Genomic DNA, 16039 nt, shown 5'->3' on the forward strand with positions numbered 1-16039 from the left:
CTGCGACTACATTTTCTGTACAGCCCTATTTCTGATACCGTGGTGGCAGAAATTTTGCCATGGCGGGCCGCCACTACAAAATGAACATAGAGGAAACACTGTTGTAGTAAAAGTACTCCACAAAGAATTATCAACTAACTCTGAAGCTCTACGCAGATTTTTAGCTTCTTTAGCTTAAGGTAATTTCTTTTTTGTTATACAGCCACAAATTTACTGTATAGACAAATGCTGGTTGCAGGCATTACTACCTCACTTGTAAACCAGCATGTTACATTGTAATAGGCTATAGGTAAATAATTAATTCGTAAGCGCCTTTGCCAAGAAATCTGTCTAATATGTTGAAAATATGCCAAACCCTCAAATACCATTAAATGAAAGATTAAACTCTACAAAACTAAATTTAGATTAACTAAATGTCATCCAGTTTTAACAGACGGCTGAATCTCCATTATTAATGAATCCTCATGTTTCGATTGCCTTTTGAGTAGTCTATATCCACGACGTTCCACTTCCGGGATTGCTCCGATGCCGCCGTAAATTCCACCAGATATCACTCTTTTCGGTTTGGATGTCCGTCACATTCCACTTTCTTTGTGTTGGAATTTTAAACTCCGGTAGATTTATGAGGACTAAGGTTAACTGCTCCTCAGATCTCTGCAGGGTAAATCCAGACAGCTAGCTAGACTATCTGTCCAATCTGAGTTTTCTGTTGCACAATTAAAACAACTTTTGAACATACAAACGTTCCACCAAAACAAGTTCTTTCCCGAGGCTATTCTACAGAGGCACCGTGGCTCTGCCTGGTGCTTAGCGCTGCCCATGACGTGTGTTGATTTTGGTTTAAAGAAATGCCTATAAACCAGAGTTTTTCTCCCATCCCGGAAAGTTGTGTGAACTAGCCAGACCCTCCTCCGCAGCGCTGTGAGGGAAGGTCTGGCAAAGAGAGACTACATTCTGAGCGGCTTGCTGACAAAAGACCAATCCTGAACCGCTATAGACAGAACGATCTTCCTACACTGGGTGCAAATTTGCATTTCCTATGGCAAAGTCATGACCAGCCCTACTCTTCCTCTGATTGGCTAGTACTTGTTGCCTTGGTTGGTTGGACTGGTTAGGTTTAGGCATGAGGAGTGAGATTGGTTGGGATTAGGGTAAGAATACAGGGTAAACCAATCAGAGTCAGAATAGGGCGGGTGATGCCTTTGCCATCCTAGGAAATGAAAATTCGCAGGGAAGTGTGATTATCAGTTTGTTGTATAGTTCTTCTGCCCTCTAGTGGCAAAAAAAATGGTAAATGCAATGCAGCTTAAAGATGCAGTAGGTAAGACTTATAAAACTAACTTTCTGTCATATTTGCTGAAACTGACCCTATGTTCCAGTAGAACTACATAAAGCAGGTAATTTAAAAAAGAAAATCTGGCTCTCTGGCACCACCTACAGCCTGTAGTGTGATTTGCAAAAATCCACCGCTTCCTGTTCAGATGCCCCAATGATGGCCAGGGGGGGTGTAGAGCTGTAATCGGGCCTTAAAAGTACGGCCCGAAAAGGCCCGACCCGTACATTTTGATTGACAGCTTTTTAAAAGCCCGAACCCGTTTATACCCCGACTGTAAAGGCCGTCTATCAGCATCATTAGAGTGTCGGACACGCGCTTCGCTCGGCGGAAAAGGGAGAGAAAGAAAAAAAGAGACTGCGCCACAAGCACACAGCATTGTCTTTCGTAAAATATGAGTAATTTATACATATTTTAACATCATTTATTCATGAATAACGGAGGCTATAGGCCACTTGGAAGTTGGAACATAGAAATTAATTAAGTCCTCCAGAGACCAGCCTCCGTTTCACCTCCTCAGGATCCATTTTCACGCTAATCGAAACGCATCACTTGAGCGCTCATTTACCATGCAGCCCGAAGCGCAAGCCCGAGCCCGGCCCGAGCCCGTGAAAAATAATAGAAATTAAGCCTGAACCCGACCGAACCCGTCGGGTTCGGGCAAAGATCTTCAGCTCTAGGGCGGTGTCTAACTGCATGTCAATCACTGCTCATGCACACGCATTCATTCTTCCTTGTGGGGGGAGGGGCTTAGGAGACTGTTTGGGCTTTAGCAGAAAGGGGGGGAGGGACTGAGAAGTTGTCAATGTTCAAATTCTTTGGCTAAGTCCTGGATCTTCACAATCCTACCTACAGCACCTTTAACACATTGATTGTTTTTCAAACTGGATTTATTGAGTAGCTATTCTTTCTTGCTTGTATGCTTTGTGTGGGTGCACGCATGCACACTTTGCTAGCTGCTAAGCACAAAACATTTTGAAGTGTTTGTATGTGTCAGTGATCTCACATTCCCTCCTCCAGCGGTTTGAAGGGATTAGCTGAAATGCCACAGTCAACAGAGGCATCTGTGGGAAAATGCAAAGCCTACAGCTAAACTTAGCATTTCCTTTCATAACAATAGTAGACAATAACTAAATATGATACAATGACAGTGACACCATTAAATGCGACTGATGACCCCATCTGTGAAGAGACAAATCTCCCCCTCTCTCTCCTTTTCTTCTGTCTTGCTCATTTATGCACACCATAGATTTAAATCTTGGTCTGATTCAGCCACATTTAATTCTCGTAAAAATCTTCTTAAAACAAGTTGTTATATATTCATTCTAAAAGATGGGATCAATCTTAACTAAATAATAGGAAGTTGCTCTTCAGAATCGGACATTCCTAAATTTCTCAGAGAATCTGGCCTCTCATGCCGTCTTCTGCCCGTGTTAGTTACCGTGTGATGCGGTGTGATGAACAATGGCCTTGTGAGGAGCAGTGTGGTGTATTATACAGTGTCTCCCAAATAAATCAGGCAGCCTGCTGTCCTTTCTCAAGCAGCAGCAGAGCCAAGCCTTTGTCTGCCATTAACCTGCAGCACACATTCAAAACACAGAGAGAAAAACGAAAGAACAGAAGCGCAAAGGTACAGAGGGATACTGGAGGGAAAAACACACACACACACACACACACACACACACGCAGACACAATATTCCCTAATTGCACTGAACTATACAATATACAATATGGATAATGTGAGGCAGATGGTCCAAGATTCTAATTAGAAGCCTGTTTGCCTATATTATCATTACATCTATGTGTTATAGAAATGCTTCCTGCTTTGTTTACAGTGGTGAAGGAGAAAAACCTTTTGACTTTCTTAAAGGTCTGACAGAAATGGAAGCAGAGATGATAGCAGAGATGGATAACAATGAATGTTCCTCTCCTCTCAGAATGATTGCCAGCACCAATATATAAAGTACTAATGTATATTTTTGTATTACTTTATAACACTCTTGTTTCTGCCCTTTTCATTTGTGGCACTCAAATTCTTGCATAATGTTTAAGGGAACTCCCACAGTCCCCCTTTCAAAACATTGGCATAAAATGCAAAAGAAAACAGAAGGAGGACTGTGAGTAGAATATAAACAATGATAGTTCTCTTTTCAATCACTGGTTTTGTAAATTGACTTTTCAATTTGATATCTGTCTGTTCACAAAGACAAATGATGCATCACGACTCAAATGAAAGACTCAGCTGACGCTCCACCTGAAGAGACACCATCTATCTTGACTGTACGCATACACACACACACACACACACACACACACACACACACACACACACACACACACACACACACACCACATACATCTTAAGCCCTCCTGACATGCTTTACCCACAACATAATTAACCTGTTGTACATTAAATCACTGCAATGAGGTAAAACAAGGGAAATAATCAGGGAAATTGTGTCCTCTGTGTGCTCCTAAAAAACCCAGAGCATGGGTGAGTCATGGTTGCTGCTTTTTAAAATCAATTCCTGGAAGTCATTTTAACATTAAACATCATGACAGCCTTTAAAAAAAGGCTAATCTAGACAGGGGGAAAAGACACTGCAAGATACTGAAGCACACCAAACAGAAACAGAGACAAACCACAGAGAATGTTGTGATGTGCTGCAGCACCCTCGTTGATGGACTCACATTAAGAGTCATTTTATGGCTAAAAGCCTCAAACCGAATGGCAAATAGGAAATAGCTTTGAATCTTACTGCCATGTCTCTGTCAATGAATTCCTTAGCAGAAAGTGCTGACCGGCAACAGCTCAGGGAGAGCATCTTATACAGCAAGAAGTGTGTGAGGTTAACCCCCGTCAAAACCGCGCTGTCAGCAGTCATATAAGCACTGGTGTGGTAGTAGGAGTAAACAGAGCTGACGTCAGAAGAAAGTCATCTGATTGTGGAAGAACCAAAGATGCCTTTGCTTAACTTCTTCTTCTGCCTGTCCTCCAGCTGCTGCTGAGCATCATTTCACCAGCTGTGGTAAGACATAAACTAGACAAGAAATCCTGCAAGTGTATTAAAGATCACTCTTACTACATGAAAAAGCTTCACCACACTGCACCCTGATCCTGCACTGCCCTCTACTCTGCTGGCTGTTGAAGGTAGTGGTTATTATTGTTGCACAAAAATTGGCATTCCCATAGTAACCACGTGTTGTACTGGTTTCACACATTAAGAGGAGGAGGATGAGTCAGGATATTACCAGCTCACAGCAAATGAGGATGTTTTTCATTCAGTAAACCTTACACACACACACACACAAACAAACACACTTGAACACAAACGCAACAGTATAGCCCAACCAATACTAGTAGTTCAGTCACTGTGCAGGAGCAGCCATCATGTGATTGAAACTCAAAGCCAGACTGTATTTTAATGACATTGTGAAGAGATATAGATGAGGAGCAGCGTAAACGTCAACTTTGTAATGTATTATTATTTATCATTTGATGATTTATTGTCTTTCGTGGTAATCATATTGTGTGGTTTTCTTAAGCCGGAAGCCACTCTGCAATGCAATATGATGGACATCTACTAGAGAACCTGAAATGTGATTTTCCTCACCCAAAGGCATATTGTGTTCTGGTCATCATTATATTTATTTTTAAGGCTGATTATCAGTCCAATACCACTGCTCTCTTTTTTTCCCTATTCAAAAAGCTCACTGCTTAGGACTCATTGGATTTTTGTTTTATATAAGGTAATATGAGCACACATACTTTCATAATGGCGTCGACAAAGAAGTCTTTATTGTGCATCAGTCACATCCTGGCCGATACCTGATCCATTTAATGAGGTCAGTTTCTGTGCCCGTACTGATCCAGCGCATCAGAATGGGTGCATCCCTAATTTACTGAATAATGTATCCCATTAAAGATCCATAAGGAACCATGGAAGGAGGAGATTTAAGAATAAGCTAAATTTTAGAAATTACATTCAAATCATTAATGAACCATATATAGAGATTAATTTAAGGAAAGGGCAGAGGTCCCTGTGTGCACAGTTAATAATAGTAACTAACTTACCAGATACACACAAAGATACACATTGACTGTAAGAAACCCCAGCATCATTTTTTGGAGCTAGGAGTAAATCCTCCATGTTTCAAACCAGTAACACTACTAAAATGATGGCACACAGACCATTGTAAACATACAGTCAACCAGTAAAAGGCCACAGACTCCAACATTCATTCTCAGTACACCAGTTTGTATATCTACAGTACACAAAAGACTACTAAGTGCTAGTTTCTTGTCCCTAGAATCTGACGTACTGTAGGTGAAAACGAAGAGTACTTCTGTGCCAGGGATATGTACTGTATAGCTCAGGTGCTGCTGCTGCTGCTGGTCTCATGTGTTTAAGAATGGATGTGCTGACTGTGAGAAGGAGGAGGGAGCAGGAGGAGGAGACTCTGCTACTGTAGCAGTGCATCAGCAGAGGTGAGACTACAGCCACTACATCACAGTTTGCAGACTGGAGGTACTGTTAGATATACACACCTAACATTTGAACAGAACATCTTGTTTTGTGCTGTGTTAAAGCCATCCACACTGAGGTGGTATAAATAGTCACATGAGAGAAAGAAAAAAGGGTGATGCAGCCAAATCAGTGCACATGCAGAGACTAATGGCCTTTTGCAGCCTTTTCTTCAAGCGTTCATGGTTGAAGGGCAGCTATGTTGTCCAACATTACCCCAGCTGCCTCTCATGCCGTCAGAGACCCACAGACCTCCAGTGGGCTACAGTTGTGTGTCATTAGTGCTGACCCAGATGCTCTGAAACACTGACTGTCCTGTGACTGCATTGCATTCCGTGAATAAAACTCCCTTAAGTTCATTACACACAATAATGACGTTTAATAACCTCTGGCATGGGAATTCATACAACATGAAATGCCTATTGCAGAACAAAGGGGAAGTGAAGTTCAGACGCAAAAACGAAGTTGAGATTGAGATGGCTCATAATGGGTCCAGCTGCAGAGGTTCAAGGTATGTGCAGTGCAATCTGATCAGAGACAAAAGAGTTAGCTGGCGTCAGGTGGAAAGATTAGAAGGTGGCAGAGAATTACATAACGTACAAACAAACCTCATCAACAACACCTTCTCTCACACCACATATCATGTCAGTGCGGTCAGTAGAGGGAAAGAATCCTGAATAATAGCCGTTTGGACATTCTCCCTGGCTGCGCAAATTGCAATGCAATACCAGCCTACTGCATGTCACAGCATACAGAGCAATAGGTGCCTGGACCACAGATGGAACATTTTTGCGTTCCTAGAAAATGAGATTAAGCCATCCATAGCCTACAGCCTGTATGTGAATCATGCACCCAACAGCATTATGTGCGGATTACAAAACGCTACATGTGTGAAACAAAAGACCCATTTCCCACCCAATATGTTCCAACAGCTCGCAACAGACGTCACTCCCAATGTAGGCTTAAGATGTGACAGAGGTTATAATGCAACACATCAGCATGTTGTGTTCTTCGAGCAGATAGCTCAGTGCTTACCCTCTGCGGCCAAAGCGCACCGGACAAGAAGTAAAAGCATCCCCACATGCAGCGCGCAGTTCGCAAGCATCCCCACTGCTCCGGCTCGCCACCTGGCCCTCAAACACCTCCCCTCTCCTCCGGCATCCGTCCTTCGCGGCGGGCGCCCACCGGGGTCCGCTCCGCCGGCTCCCACCACTTCGGGGTGACCTGTCCGCCCACTCCTCAAACCGGGAGCCATATCCAGTGGATAAGTTGCTGAAGTTTCGGTCGTAAATAATACATTGGATCAATCCTCGTGCGTGAACGGGAAACAAAGCGGTCCCGCGGTCTCGTCGTGGTGTCCAGGGCTGGAAGGGGGGCGGGGAGGGTGGTGGGGGGTATACGCGGCGTTGAAGGGAAATTAAGAAATGCGCCCTATCGCTCCGCTCGGTCCACCCATCATCACCGAGTGGCGCAGGGAGGCGCGCACACTATGCCGAAAGGTTTGACATTTAGCTGTTGGCGGTAAACTGCCTTATACAGACCTGCTCCGGATGGGTGACACACATTTGGGTGTGCTCGGGGGACGTTTAGCCACAAATGTAAGGATATGGAAACTGCTGGGTCACTGCTTTAGAGTCTAAACACCCCCCCTGGTCAACCTGAGCAAATTAGCCTCTCTGCTGTTAATAGTCGGGAGAAAGTCAAAGAGAGCAGTCCGTAGGACGACCTCTGCTGGGTGAAATAAGCCAGACACGCAAGTCCACATGAAGCTGGTTACCGTTTAGACTTGTACACGCATAGCTACGGTGGATGAATATTCAGAAAGGGCGACTTTAAAGTTTTTACTTTAACTCCACTAACACATAGTTTATGTAGCCTAGCCTACAATCGTGTCCTGGTCCTCAGGGATACAGTAGGCTAATCGCTACATGCTGAAACACAGTCTATGACTAGAACCAATGACGGCTGTTGTTCTTCCTTACCACCACAAGATGGCAGCACAGACTCAGAAAAACACTATAGGCTAATCGAAAATAAAGCAAACCCCATTTGACAAGAATTCACCACAAACGTCTTTTAAAATAACATTGACTTTAAGTGTAGCTATAGCCTATCACATTATTAAAAACAACTATAGCATAATTTCGTTAGTAATTATATGGACCTAGCCTACTTTTTATTTTTTTTATTTTGCATGGAATCCAGGGTGAACAGTGAATTGCTTGTATTGCTGATTTGAGATCTCGCCATAAAGTCGATGTAGCAGCTGTTCTGGAGCTTTCGATCATATCAAATTATCTTCATCAGCAGATGTAGTTTGCACAGACCGTTATAATGGAACTGTGCCATTAAATGTTAACAGGACCATTTGCTTTTCAATGGAGCAGAAAAGGTCAATTAATCCATTAGATGATTGACAGAATATGGATCCACAACTATTTTGATAATCAATTAATACTTAAAATATATAAAACACAAATACTAAATATGTTTTGGTTCCAGTTTCTCAAATGTGTGAGGATTTGCTGATTTTTTTTTTATCATTCATAGCTGCCATCCTTATCATTACAAATTTAAAATTTGGAGTTTTAAATACAAAACAAGGAATTTGAAGATGTCACCTTTGGCTCTTGATCAATAAAACCCCAACAATTCTGACCAATCTGATCAATAAAAAATAATCATCAGTTGCAGGTCCTCTCATGTTACTGAGTTTGAAAACCACTGAAGTATGATGTGCCAGTCACTGTTTGAGAATGTGGTGGACAAGCAATATGATCAGCTAGTGTTCAATACAGTGATAGGGAAGGAAAAAAAGTCAAAAAAGAAGTCAAAAAGAGCTGCATCAATAGATTTTTTTTTAATTCAAAGTGAATCTTAACAATAATACACCATAAAGTCTTATTTTGACACTCACCAAAAGAGTCACCTGGAAAACCCGCTTAATGTGACAAAGTAGAGAAGGCTTGGTCACACCTAAATCACTGAGAACTAGAGAGGAAACACTATCGCAAACTGTAAAGAGACATCACATCCATAGAGTTAGTTTTCCCAGTCCTCATACTGTAAATATTGCACAGTGCAATTGCTACATGGCAAACTAGTGTAGCACAAAATAGAAAAAGCAAAATTAAACAAAAAAACAAAGCCACAAAAAATCTACAGGTATTAAAACAGTAACAGTTCAGATTTCATAATCAAGTCTATTTGATGAGCAATCTAAACGGATGATCCCATAACTTGCAGTGTGAATTAACTCTGAAATTGATAGATGACCAGAAAAATAAGAGCTTAAGTAAAACAAAACTCCAAATGAAAATCAAAGCGTAACACAGTAGTACAGTTAGACTAATACAGACCCTGAATTAAAACATCTCTAAAGGATAATACTGCAGCAGAGGATTTGTTTTCTGATATCAAAGTGACAACTTTAATAGTAGTAATTTTACAAATCATTTATCTGTTAAATGTTACATGAAACCTTTAAAAAAAAAAAAAAAAAAAAAAGATCCATAAAACTAAGATGTCAATTGTGTGGGAAATTAAAAAGTTTTAAGATTTCTCTCGTCTTTTCCTAACAAGTATGGGAGAGTTTATGCAGGCGCATTGCTGGTGAATACCTTTGGAGGAATCAAAACACATTACATTTCACATGCTTATTATTGGGAACTATTTCGAGCACTAATCTGCCAAAGTCATGCCTTGTCGCCATACGCTTTCTTTCCCAAAATGATACTCGATATGATCAGTAAAGCGTACAGGTTAGAAAAAAAAAAAATTGATCATACAACCATATCAATGTCAGTGTTTAAATGTGGAGTATTGCACTCATGACTCACTGTGCAGAAAAACCACAATAATCTCCTTGCCAGAGCAGTTTCCATCCAGAACACCGATCAACATCAAGACTGGATATAAAGTACGGCTTCTCCGATTTATTTATATATATATATATTTTTTTTAAAGGCCAGTGTTGTAAACGGTGCTCTGGTTACTCCCGCTCAGTCTTAACTTGCACGATGGAAAAGCTGCTCTAAGCAGACAGCTTCTAGGCAGACAAAGTGAAACAACTCAGGTGTACATGCAAGGAAATGTAAAGCATGGAGATTATCTAAGAACACTTGGTGGTGCAATGACCGCACAATGTAAAGTATTGCATCTGCTGTTTAGCCAGAGTGACTATCCAAAGATCGTTGAGTGCCATATCATTCAAGGTGTATGTGTGTTTTATTGTGTGTGTTATCACAGAGAGGCTCTGGTGGCGGCTATCTGAAACCAGAGGAGCACCACCACCATGTACATGTCCTCTGTCGTGTCTACGAGCTGATCAGACGAGTACAAGTCCCCTGGAATGACACCGTGTTGAAGTCCTATTATGCGTGTTTGTTTTTAATTCCTGGTCGTGTGGCCGTTAAAAGACTGTCTACTCTATACGGTAACAGACTCTTAGTGAATTATATGCCTTCCTCCTTAAATAAGAGGTGAGGAATCACCATCTTTTCTCACTTTCAATTCTCACTTTCTGAAGCTCAAGGCACATACACAGTGCTGCTCACACTGTCAATTTCGGTAAGGAACACATAACAATGGCCACAGTTTTGTGTTGACAAAATATCATTTTGATATGAGACACTCATAAAGGGGAGAGCGATCTGAACACAAGGCAGTTTAGAATAACAAACTGATATTCTAGCCAGGTATAACATTGAACAGTTAAAACAGGCTGTGAGAAATAGTTGTTCAAATCAATTCATCCAGAAAAACAAGTTGTAAAACATTATTTAGGAACAGAAACATTGGGCTAAAACTATTTTTGGACACAATCTAAATCACCCCAAACCCTCACAAGCCTAACCCTGTACGAGTGCTTAGTGGAGAGTGTGTTTGTGTGTAATTAGTGGAAACATTACAGAAGCTTTTCAATGAACATAATGGATATTTTTTTCTGGCATCTCACAGTGCTCATTTAACACACAAAAGAGTACTGGTAGTACACCGTATATACGTACAATGAAAAAGTTAAATCAATCCTGCAAGCTACAGCTTTAGATGCGTACAAAACGTCAATATGAAAACATAAAAAAAATTAAGTTATATCGATACATCATTTATATGCAGTGATGAGCCCGAAAGGTTAATAAGGATAAAATACTGATGCAAAAACACACACACCCCGAGAAACAACAAATGCAACTAATGTTCATCATCAGCAATACAGTAGTTACAATGACACTCCAAATATGAACGCAAAACACAAAAAATCAAAACCACTTCTATTTCAGATAATTAGGGACCTATACAAAAATAGCAACGCTGGGTTTAAACTCAGAGAAATCACCTAATTTCACAGCTATCGAAGTGGCAATCATCATATAGCAGCTTATCTATGATACATTCAAGAAAGAAATGATACGACTTATTAATTGCCCAATAAGCTAGACAAAACCTCGGCCGTTTTTTTTTTTTTTTTTAAATACAATTTTTTTTTTTATTTAACCCCATTCTACAACTACAGTATAACTGAGGTCTATGCAAACAGAATAGCTACCTTGCTCAGGAAATGAATTACAGTCTTTGGTGCTGCACAAGCAACTTCATTTGAAAATAAAAGACAAAAAAGACACACATAACTAGTAAAACGAACAGGAAAAAAAATGCACACACAGCATATCTACATATATATATAGACTGGTGCTACCATGAGATAGATAGATAGATAGATATATATATATATATATATATATATATATATATATATATATATATATATATATATATATATATATATATATATATATATATATATATATATCCTCCCTGACGGAATGTATAAAATAAGCAGTCGACACCGATAAGCCTTAAGCCTTTGACAAATGGTATAATGTAAAGGGAAAAAGTTAACTTTGTCACACATGCATAAATGAGAATTGCACACAATTAACTCACACCTTATCAAGCATCTGTACTAAATAGTCTAGCTCTATAATATATGTCCATATATGTGTGTATATTGAATACTACATGGTTTGCTCAGGCTTAGAAAATTCCATACCATGAATTAATTTGCATTTCTTTCCTTACCTAATCAATGCCATGCCCACCACACTTCTAAACATCTAAGAAACAAAGTGAAAACACTCAAAATGAAAATACGAAGACAAGAAAAGAAAACGAATCGACGACTATTTAGATTGTATTGCAGTTTCATCAAACAGTACAAATACTGTTTATAATAACAGTTTTACTAAATAGAAAGTGATTATCAAATATTAAGCAATACTCAGTACTTGCACTTTGTACACTAGTTCATTTGGGGGGAAAGGGAGAACGGAAAAAAGAACGTTTTTAATGAAACGGTAAGCATTCGCAACAGCAAAGCATGCTGTTCTTCTTGAAAGAACAGAAAAGTAACTCACTACACACTGAAATATACACCGACTCCAAAAGTTAAGCACCGCTATCCGCGATACATCACATCCATGCAGGCTATGCAAGGATATATACACACACGTGTGCATATATATACTCACACATAGGATGCATCGACTGATTGGAATTTCAAGTGCTGCAGTCCAGTACATTAATATTCATGTATATAGTCATATATAAGTAGTAACATTAACAACCTCAAATATGTAAGGCACTATGGCTGGGGACAGTTTTACAATGCAGCGAGTCTTGTGACACAAACAATAAGAGCAACGTCTATGCATCTTTCCGTTTACATTTTTGCTCATGCAAGACCACATGCAGCGTGAGGAACGACCCTAGATAAATCGGTTAATTGACATGACATTGCTAACACCAAAAGACACCGAAAAGGTACAAATACTTCAAACGCAGTACAACATACACTGTGGACAACGTGTGCATCTGTCGATCTAGAGCTAGAGACTGGGATGGCTTTACAAATATGGATGTGTCTTGCACACGTAAGAAGGCAATATAGAAAAATAGCTGGGATCAGGGGTGCAAAGTCTAACTATTCAACACCACCCCAATTATTTTACCTGTTTTGAGGAGTATTCGTAGAAGATCCAATGCAAAGATATATATCAAATGTGCAAAACACATTAAGTGTGAGTTTAACTATTCATTCATTCTTTCATTCAATCATTCATACATTATTTCCTTTTTATTCTTTGCCCAAATCATCTCCATCATTGGAACTCTCACTTTTTTTCTTTTCTTTTTTTAAAGCTTGAAGTTCAATTACACCCAAGTCTACATGATTCAAAAAATAGCGTGCTTTCTCTGTGGTTGTGCCATGGTTTTGGAAATGAAAACCATGTTTGTGGTTTAAGATGCCCTGCTCACTTAGCCCTCTGGTGGTATAAAGGGTACCTGGGCAGGCATGCTCAAATGTAAGGGTACTGGTTTATTTTGGTGGGGCTGAGAGGGAAACTGGCGTAGGCGGGCGAGGCAATGTAGGAGTGCGGGGGAAAGAGGGGCTTGAATTGGCCCTGGGGGTGCAAAGTGGGGGAGGGCAGCAGCCGGGAGTTGATGCCCACTGTGACCTGATGCACGATGCCTGCCGGGTGGGAGATGCTGTAGGTGGGCTGGAGGACGGGACGGGAGGCTACAGGGGAAGCCAGGAGGTGGGCCACGGGTGCAGCTGTGACCAGAGGACCAGGCGGGGGGTAGGACAGTAAGGTGGGCTGGGTGTGCGGGTGGCCCCCAAGGTGGGGGCCCGTAGTGTGGTTTGGGCTGCTGTGGGACAGGGTGAATGTGTGTCCATGTATGGTGGGGGGGATATAGGCCTGTGGTCTCCGGTGGGCAAAGTTGCCGTTCCATTCCTGATGGCAGGAACCGAAATGCTGCACCTGAGGGAGAGAATATCTGGCTAATTAGATTCACCATCTTCATCGACAGACTTTGACTTTATGAGCCACTAGATGCTGCTGTGTGCACATTTTTACATGTCTATGACTACGTTTACATGCACATAATATTCTGGTTTTTGCCCTTATTCCGAAAAAGACGATATTCTGACTAAGCTGTTTAAATGGCTAATGAAAGCGAATATTGCACTAATATTCCTGTTTACATGCAGCCGTGCAAAATACGATTTTTTCAAAGTTTTCCAGGGCTGGCGGACTTGTTGGACGGTGCGAACGCAGCCTCCCTCTTTCATTCCTTCAACCAGCTTCTTGAAAAGGTCATCGTTGTGATGTGTGCGCATATCCAAAAACCTGTCTCTGATAATGTTTAAAAGTAGCTGTGTTTCTCCTTCTTATCGGGTCTGCAGCCCTGCAAACTGTTGGCTGGTTGGTTTGTTTACAGCAACCACAGCAACGCACAGAGCTGACCATAAGCCATAAACAGGAAAGAGGCCCTAAACTGGGCGTAAACTGCGGTAAAAACCCAGATTAAGACCCATATTCCGAATGCGTTGAATACATGTCCAAAGAATGCTTCTAAAACCCGAATAATACCGGAATATCCCACGTCTTAATCGGAAAATGCTATATTCTGAAGAAAAAAAAAGGCCTTATTTGGAATATCCAATCGGAATATGCTGTTTACATGAGCTGTATCAAATTCAGAATATTGTCATATTCAGAATAATGGTGGAATATTGGTGTGCATGTAATCTAATCAGTCATTACTAATCTTGAGATTCACCTCCTCTTAATTTGTGTGGATAACATTACAATATTGTATTCGTTCTCTTTGTCTTACTGGCGATCCATTAAGTAAGCAGTATTACAGTAAAATGTCTTCACCCTTAAACACAGTTGGAAATGTTCACCCACCAACTGTGTAATTCTGAGCGAAGCTGGGAGATTTGTTAGGGACAAAAGCTACTGTGGCAGATGAATTAAGTTCCATTTTCAGTGTGCTCTTGGCTGCCGCTATAAAAAAAAGAAATATTTGCAATTCAAATGCTTTTTATCACCTAAACCACTTTAGAAATTGCATTTTCTGGCACGATTTGCCAACTTCTTCGCTTCTTAACATTCCAGACAAGGGACAGATACAGGATACAAAGACTCGACGTGGCATTTTATAAAATCGGACTTCAAATGGGACAACACTGCTAGTTGTGTTCAGTGGGACACCTTGTCCAAAGCATTACCACTGCCAGTGATTAAAACCGAGGTAGTGCATAACTGATTTTATCCCTGCAATCGTTTTTTATTTTTTATTTTATTACATCATTTTTTTACCATCTTAAATAAACACAAATTCTCTTTGGCAAATGCATATACACTATATTCTCCTTAATCGATGGGGCCAAGTGTCCCCAATATCTCTCTGCAGTCAACAACCCTTAACAAGTATGTGACTGTATGTGCTCACCTGCCCAAAGCCTATAGGCTGCTGTTGTTGGGGCTGGAATGCAGGGGTGATCTTCTGGGGCCTGTTGAGGAGGGGAGTGGAGTGGTGATGTTGTCGCCCAGGAATGCCTCGCCCTTTGGACTGGCATGAAGACTCTAAGACTGAGGGACGGACGGAGAAACAGAGAGATGGAAATGGCATGTGTTAATGCAGACAATTTGGTGCCCCACTATTAAGATCACAATGAAAATAAGGGCAGGCAAAAGGCAAACAAGATGCAACCAGGGATTGGATCCAACTACATCTGCAGAAATGGCAACATTTGTGAGAGGAGGCTTTGTAGGATTATCAGTGATTTCAGATGTGCTTGATCAGGTCCAAACCTTTAAACATAGTGGCATCTGTCCTCTGAATATGATCTAGGTGATTATAAATAGATATGTTTGGGGGGATCAGGGAGGAGTTGGTAACTAAGCTTGTATATCTAGCTTATAGTGGGGTCTGACCATCAGCTATAAATACACCTGGTAGCACTAGAATAGCAAGCTGTGCCCTTTTATGTGGGGCTCTCGTTGCAATAGCTGAGGGTTGGAGGGATGTCTTTGACATGAAAGCCGATATGACTCTGTATGATTTTCACTGTGGATTTACAGTTAAACCCTTTACTTTCTAATACCTATAAAGAGGTTGCTTTTAAATGCACTCGATTGCTGAGAAAGACAGCGCTGTCCCACTGACCACAGCTGTAAACAAAGCCTACATATAGCATGCGTAACTTCACTTTAGCACCAGAAAGAAACATCATGTATTTGTTTAGGCCAACCAGAAAAGGTGTCCATGTTCTCTGCTTGACATCCATGTTTTGAGGACATTAAACATTGTTGGGCAATTACGCAT

The 16039-nt window shown here is 40.9% G+C and overlaps 2 protein-coding genes across 4 annotated transcripts in view; both read right to left on the reverse strand.

Annotated features, from left to right (window-relative positions):
• The window catches only part of kiaa1549lb (KIAA1549-like b), a 64898-nt gene extending 57919 nt beyond the window's left edge, over window positions 1-6979 (reverse strand). The window contains exon 1 of the mRNA XM_028578912.1: window positions 6896-6979. Within this exon, the coding sequence (XP_028434713.1) occupies window positions 6896-6965 (70 nt within the window). The 5' untranslated portion in view covers window positions 6966-6979. The remainder of the gene's footprint in view (window positions 1-6895) is intronic.
• Window positions 6980-11932: 4953 nt separating this feature from the next.
• The window catches only part of hipk3b (homeodomain interacting protein kinase 3b), a 49646-nt gene continuing 45539 nt past the window's right edge, over window positions 11933-16039 (reverse strand). For all 3 annotated transcript variants that reach the window (XM_028574334.1, XM_028574323.1, XM_028574344.1), the window contains exons 15-16: window positions 15164-15303; window positions 11933-13683 (exon numbers count right to left, since the gene is read on the reverse strand). In XM_028574334.1, the coding sequence (XP_028430135.1) occupies window positions 13219-13683; window positions 15164-15303 (605 nt within the window). In that variant the 3' untranslated portion in view covers window positions 11933-13218. The remainder of the gene's footprint in view (window positions 13684-15163; window positions 15304-16039) is intronic.

Source organism: Perca flavescens, chromosome 1 (genome assembly GCF_004354835.1).
Source record: "Perca flavescens isolate YP-PL-M2 chromosome 1, PFLA_1.0, whole genome shotgun sequence".
In the NCBI taxonomy this organism is placed as follows: domain Eukaryota; kingdom Metazoa; phylum Chordata; class Actinopteri; order Perciformes; family Percidae; genus Perca; species Perca flavescens.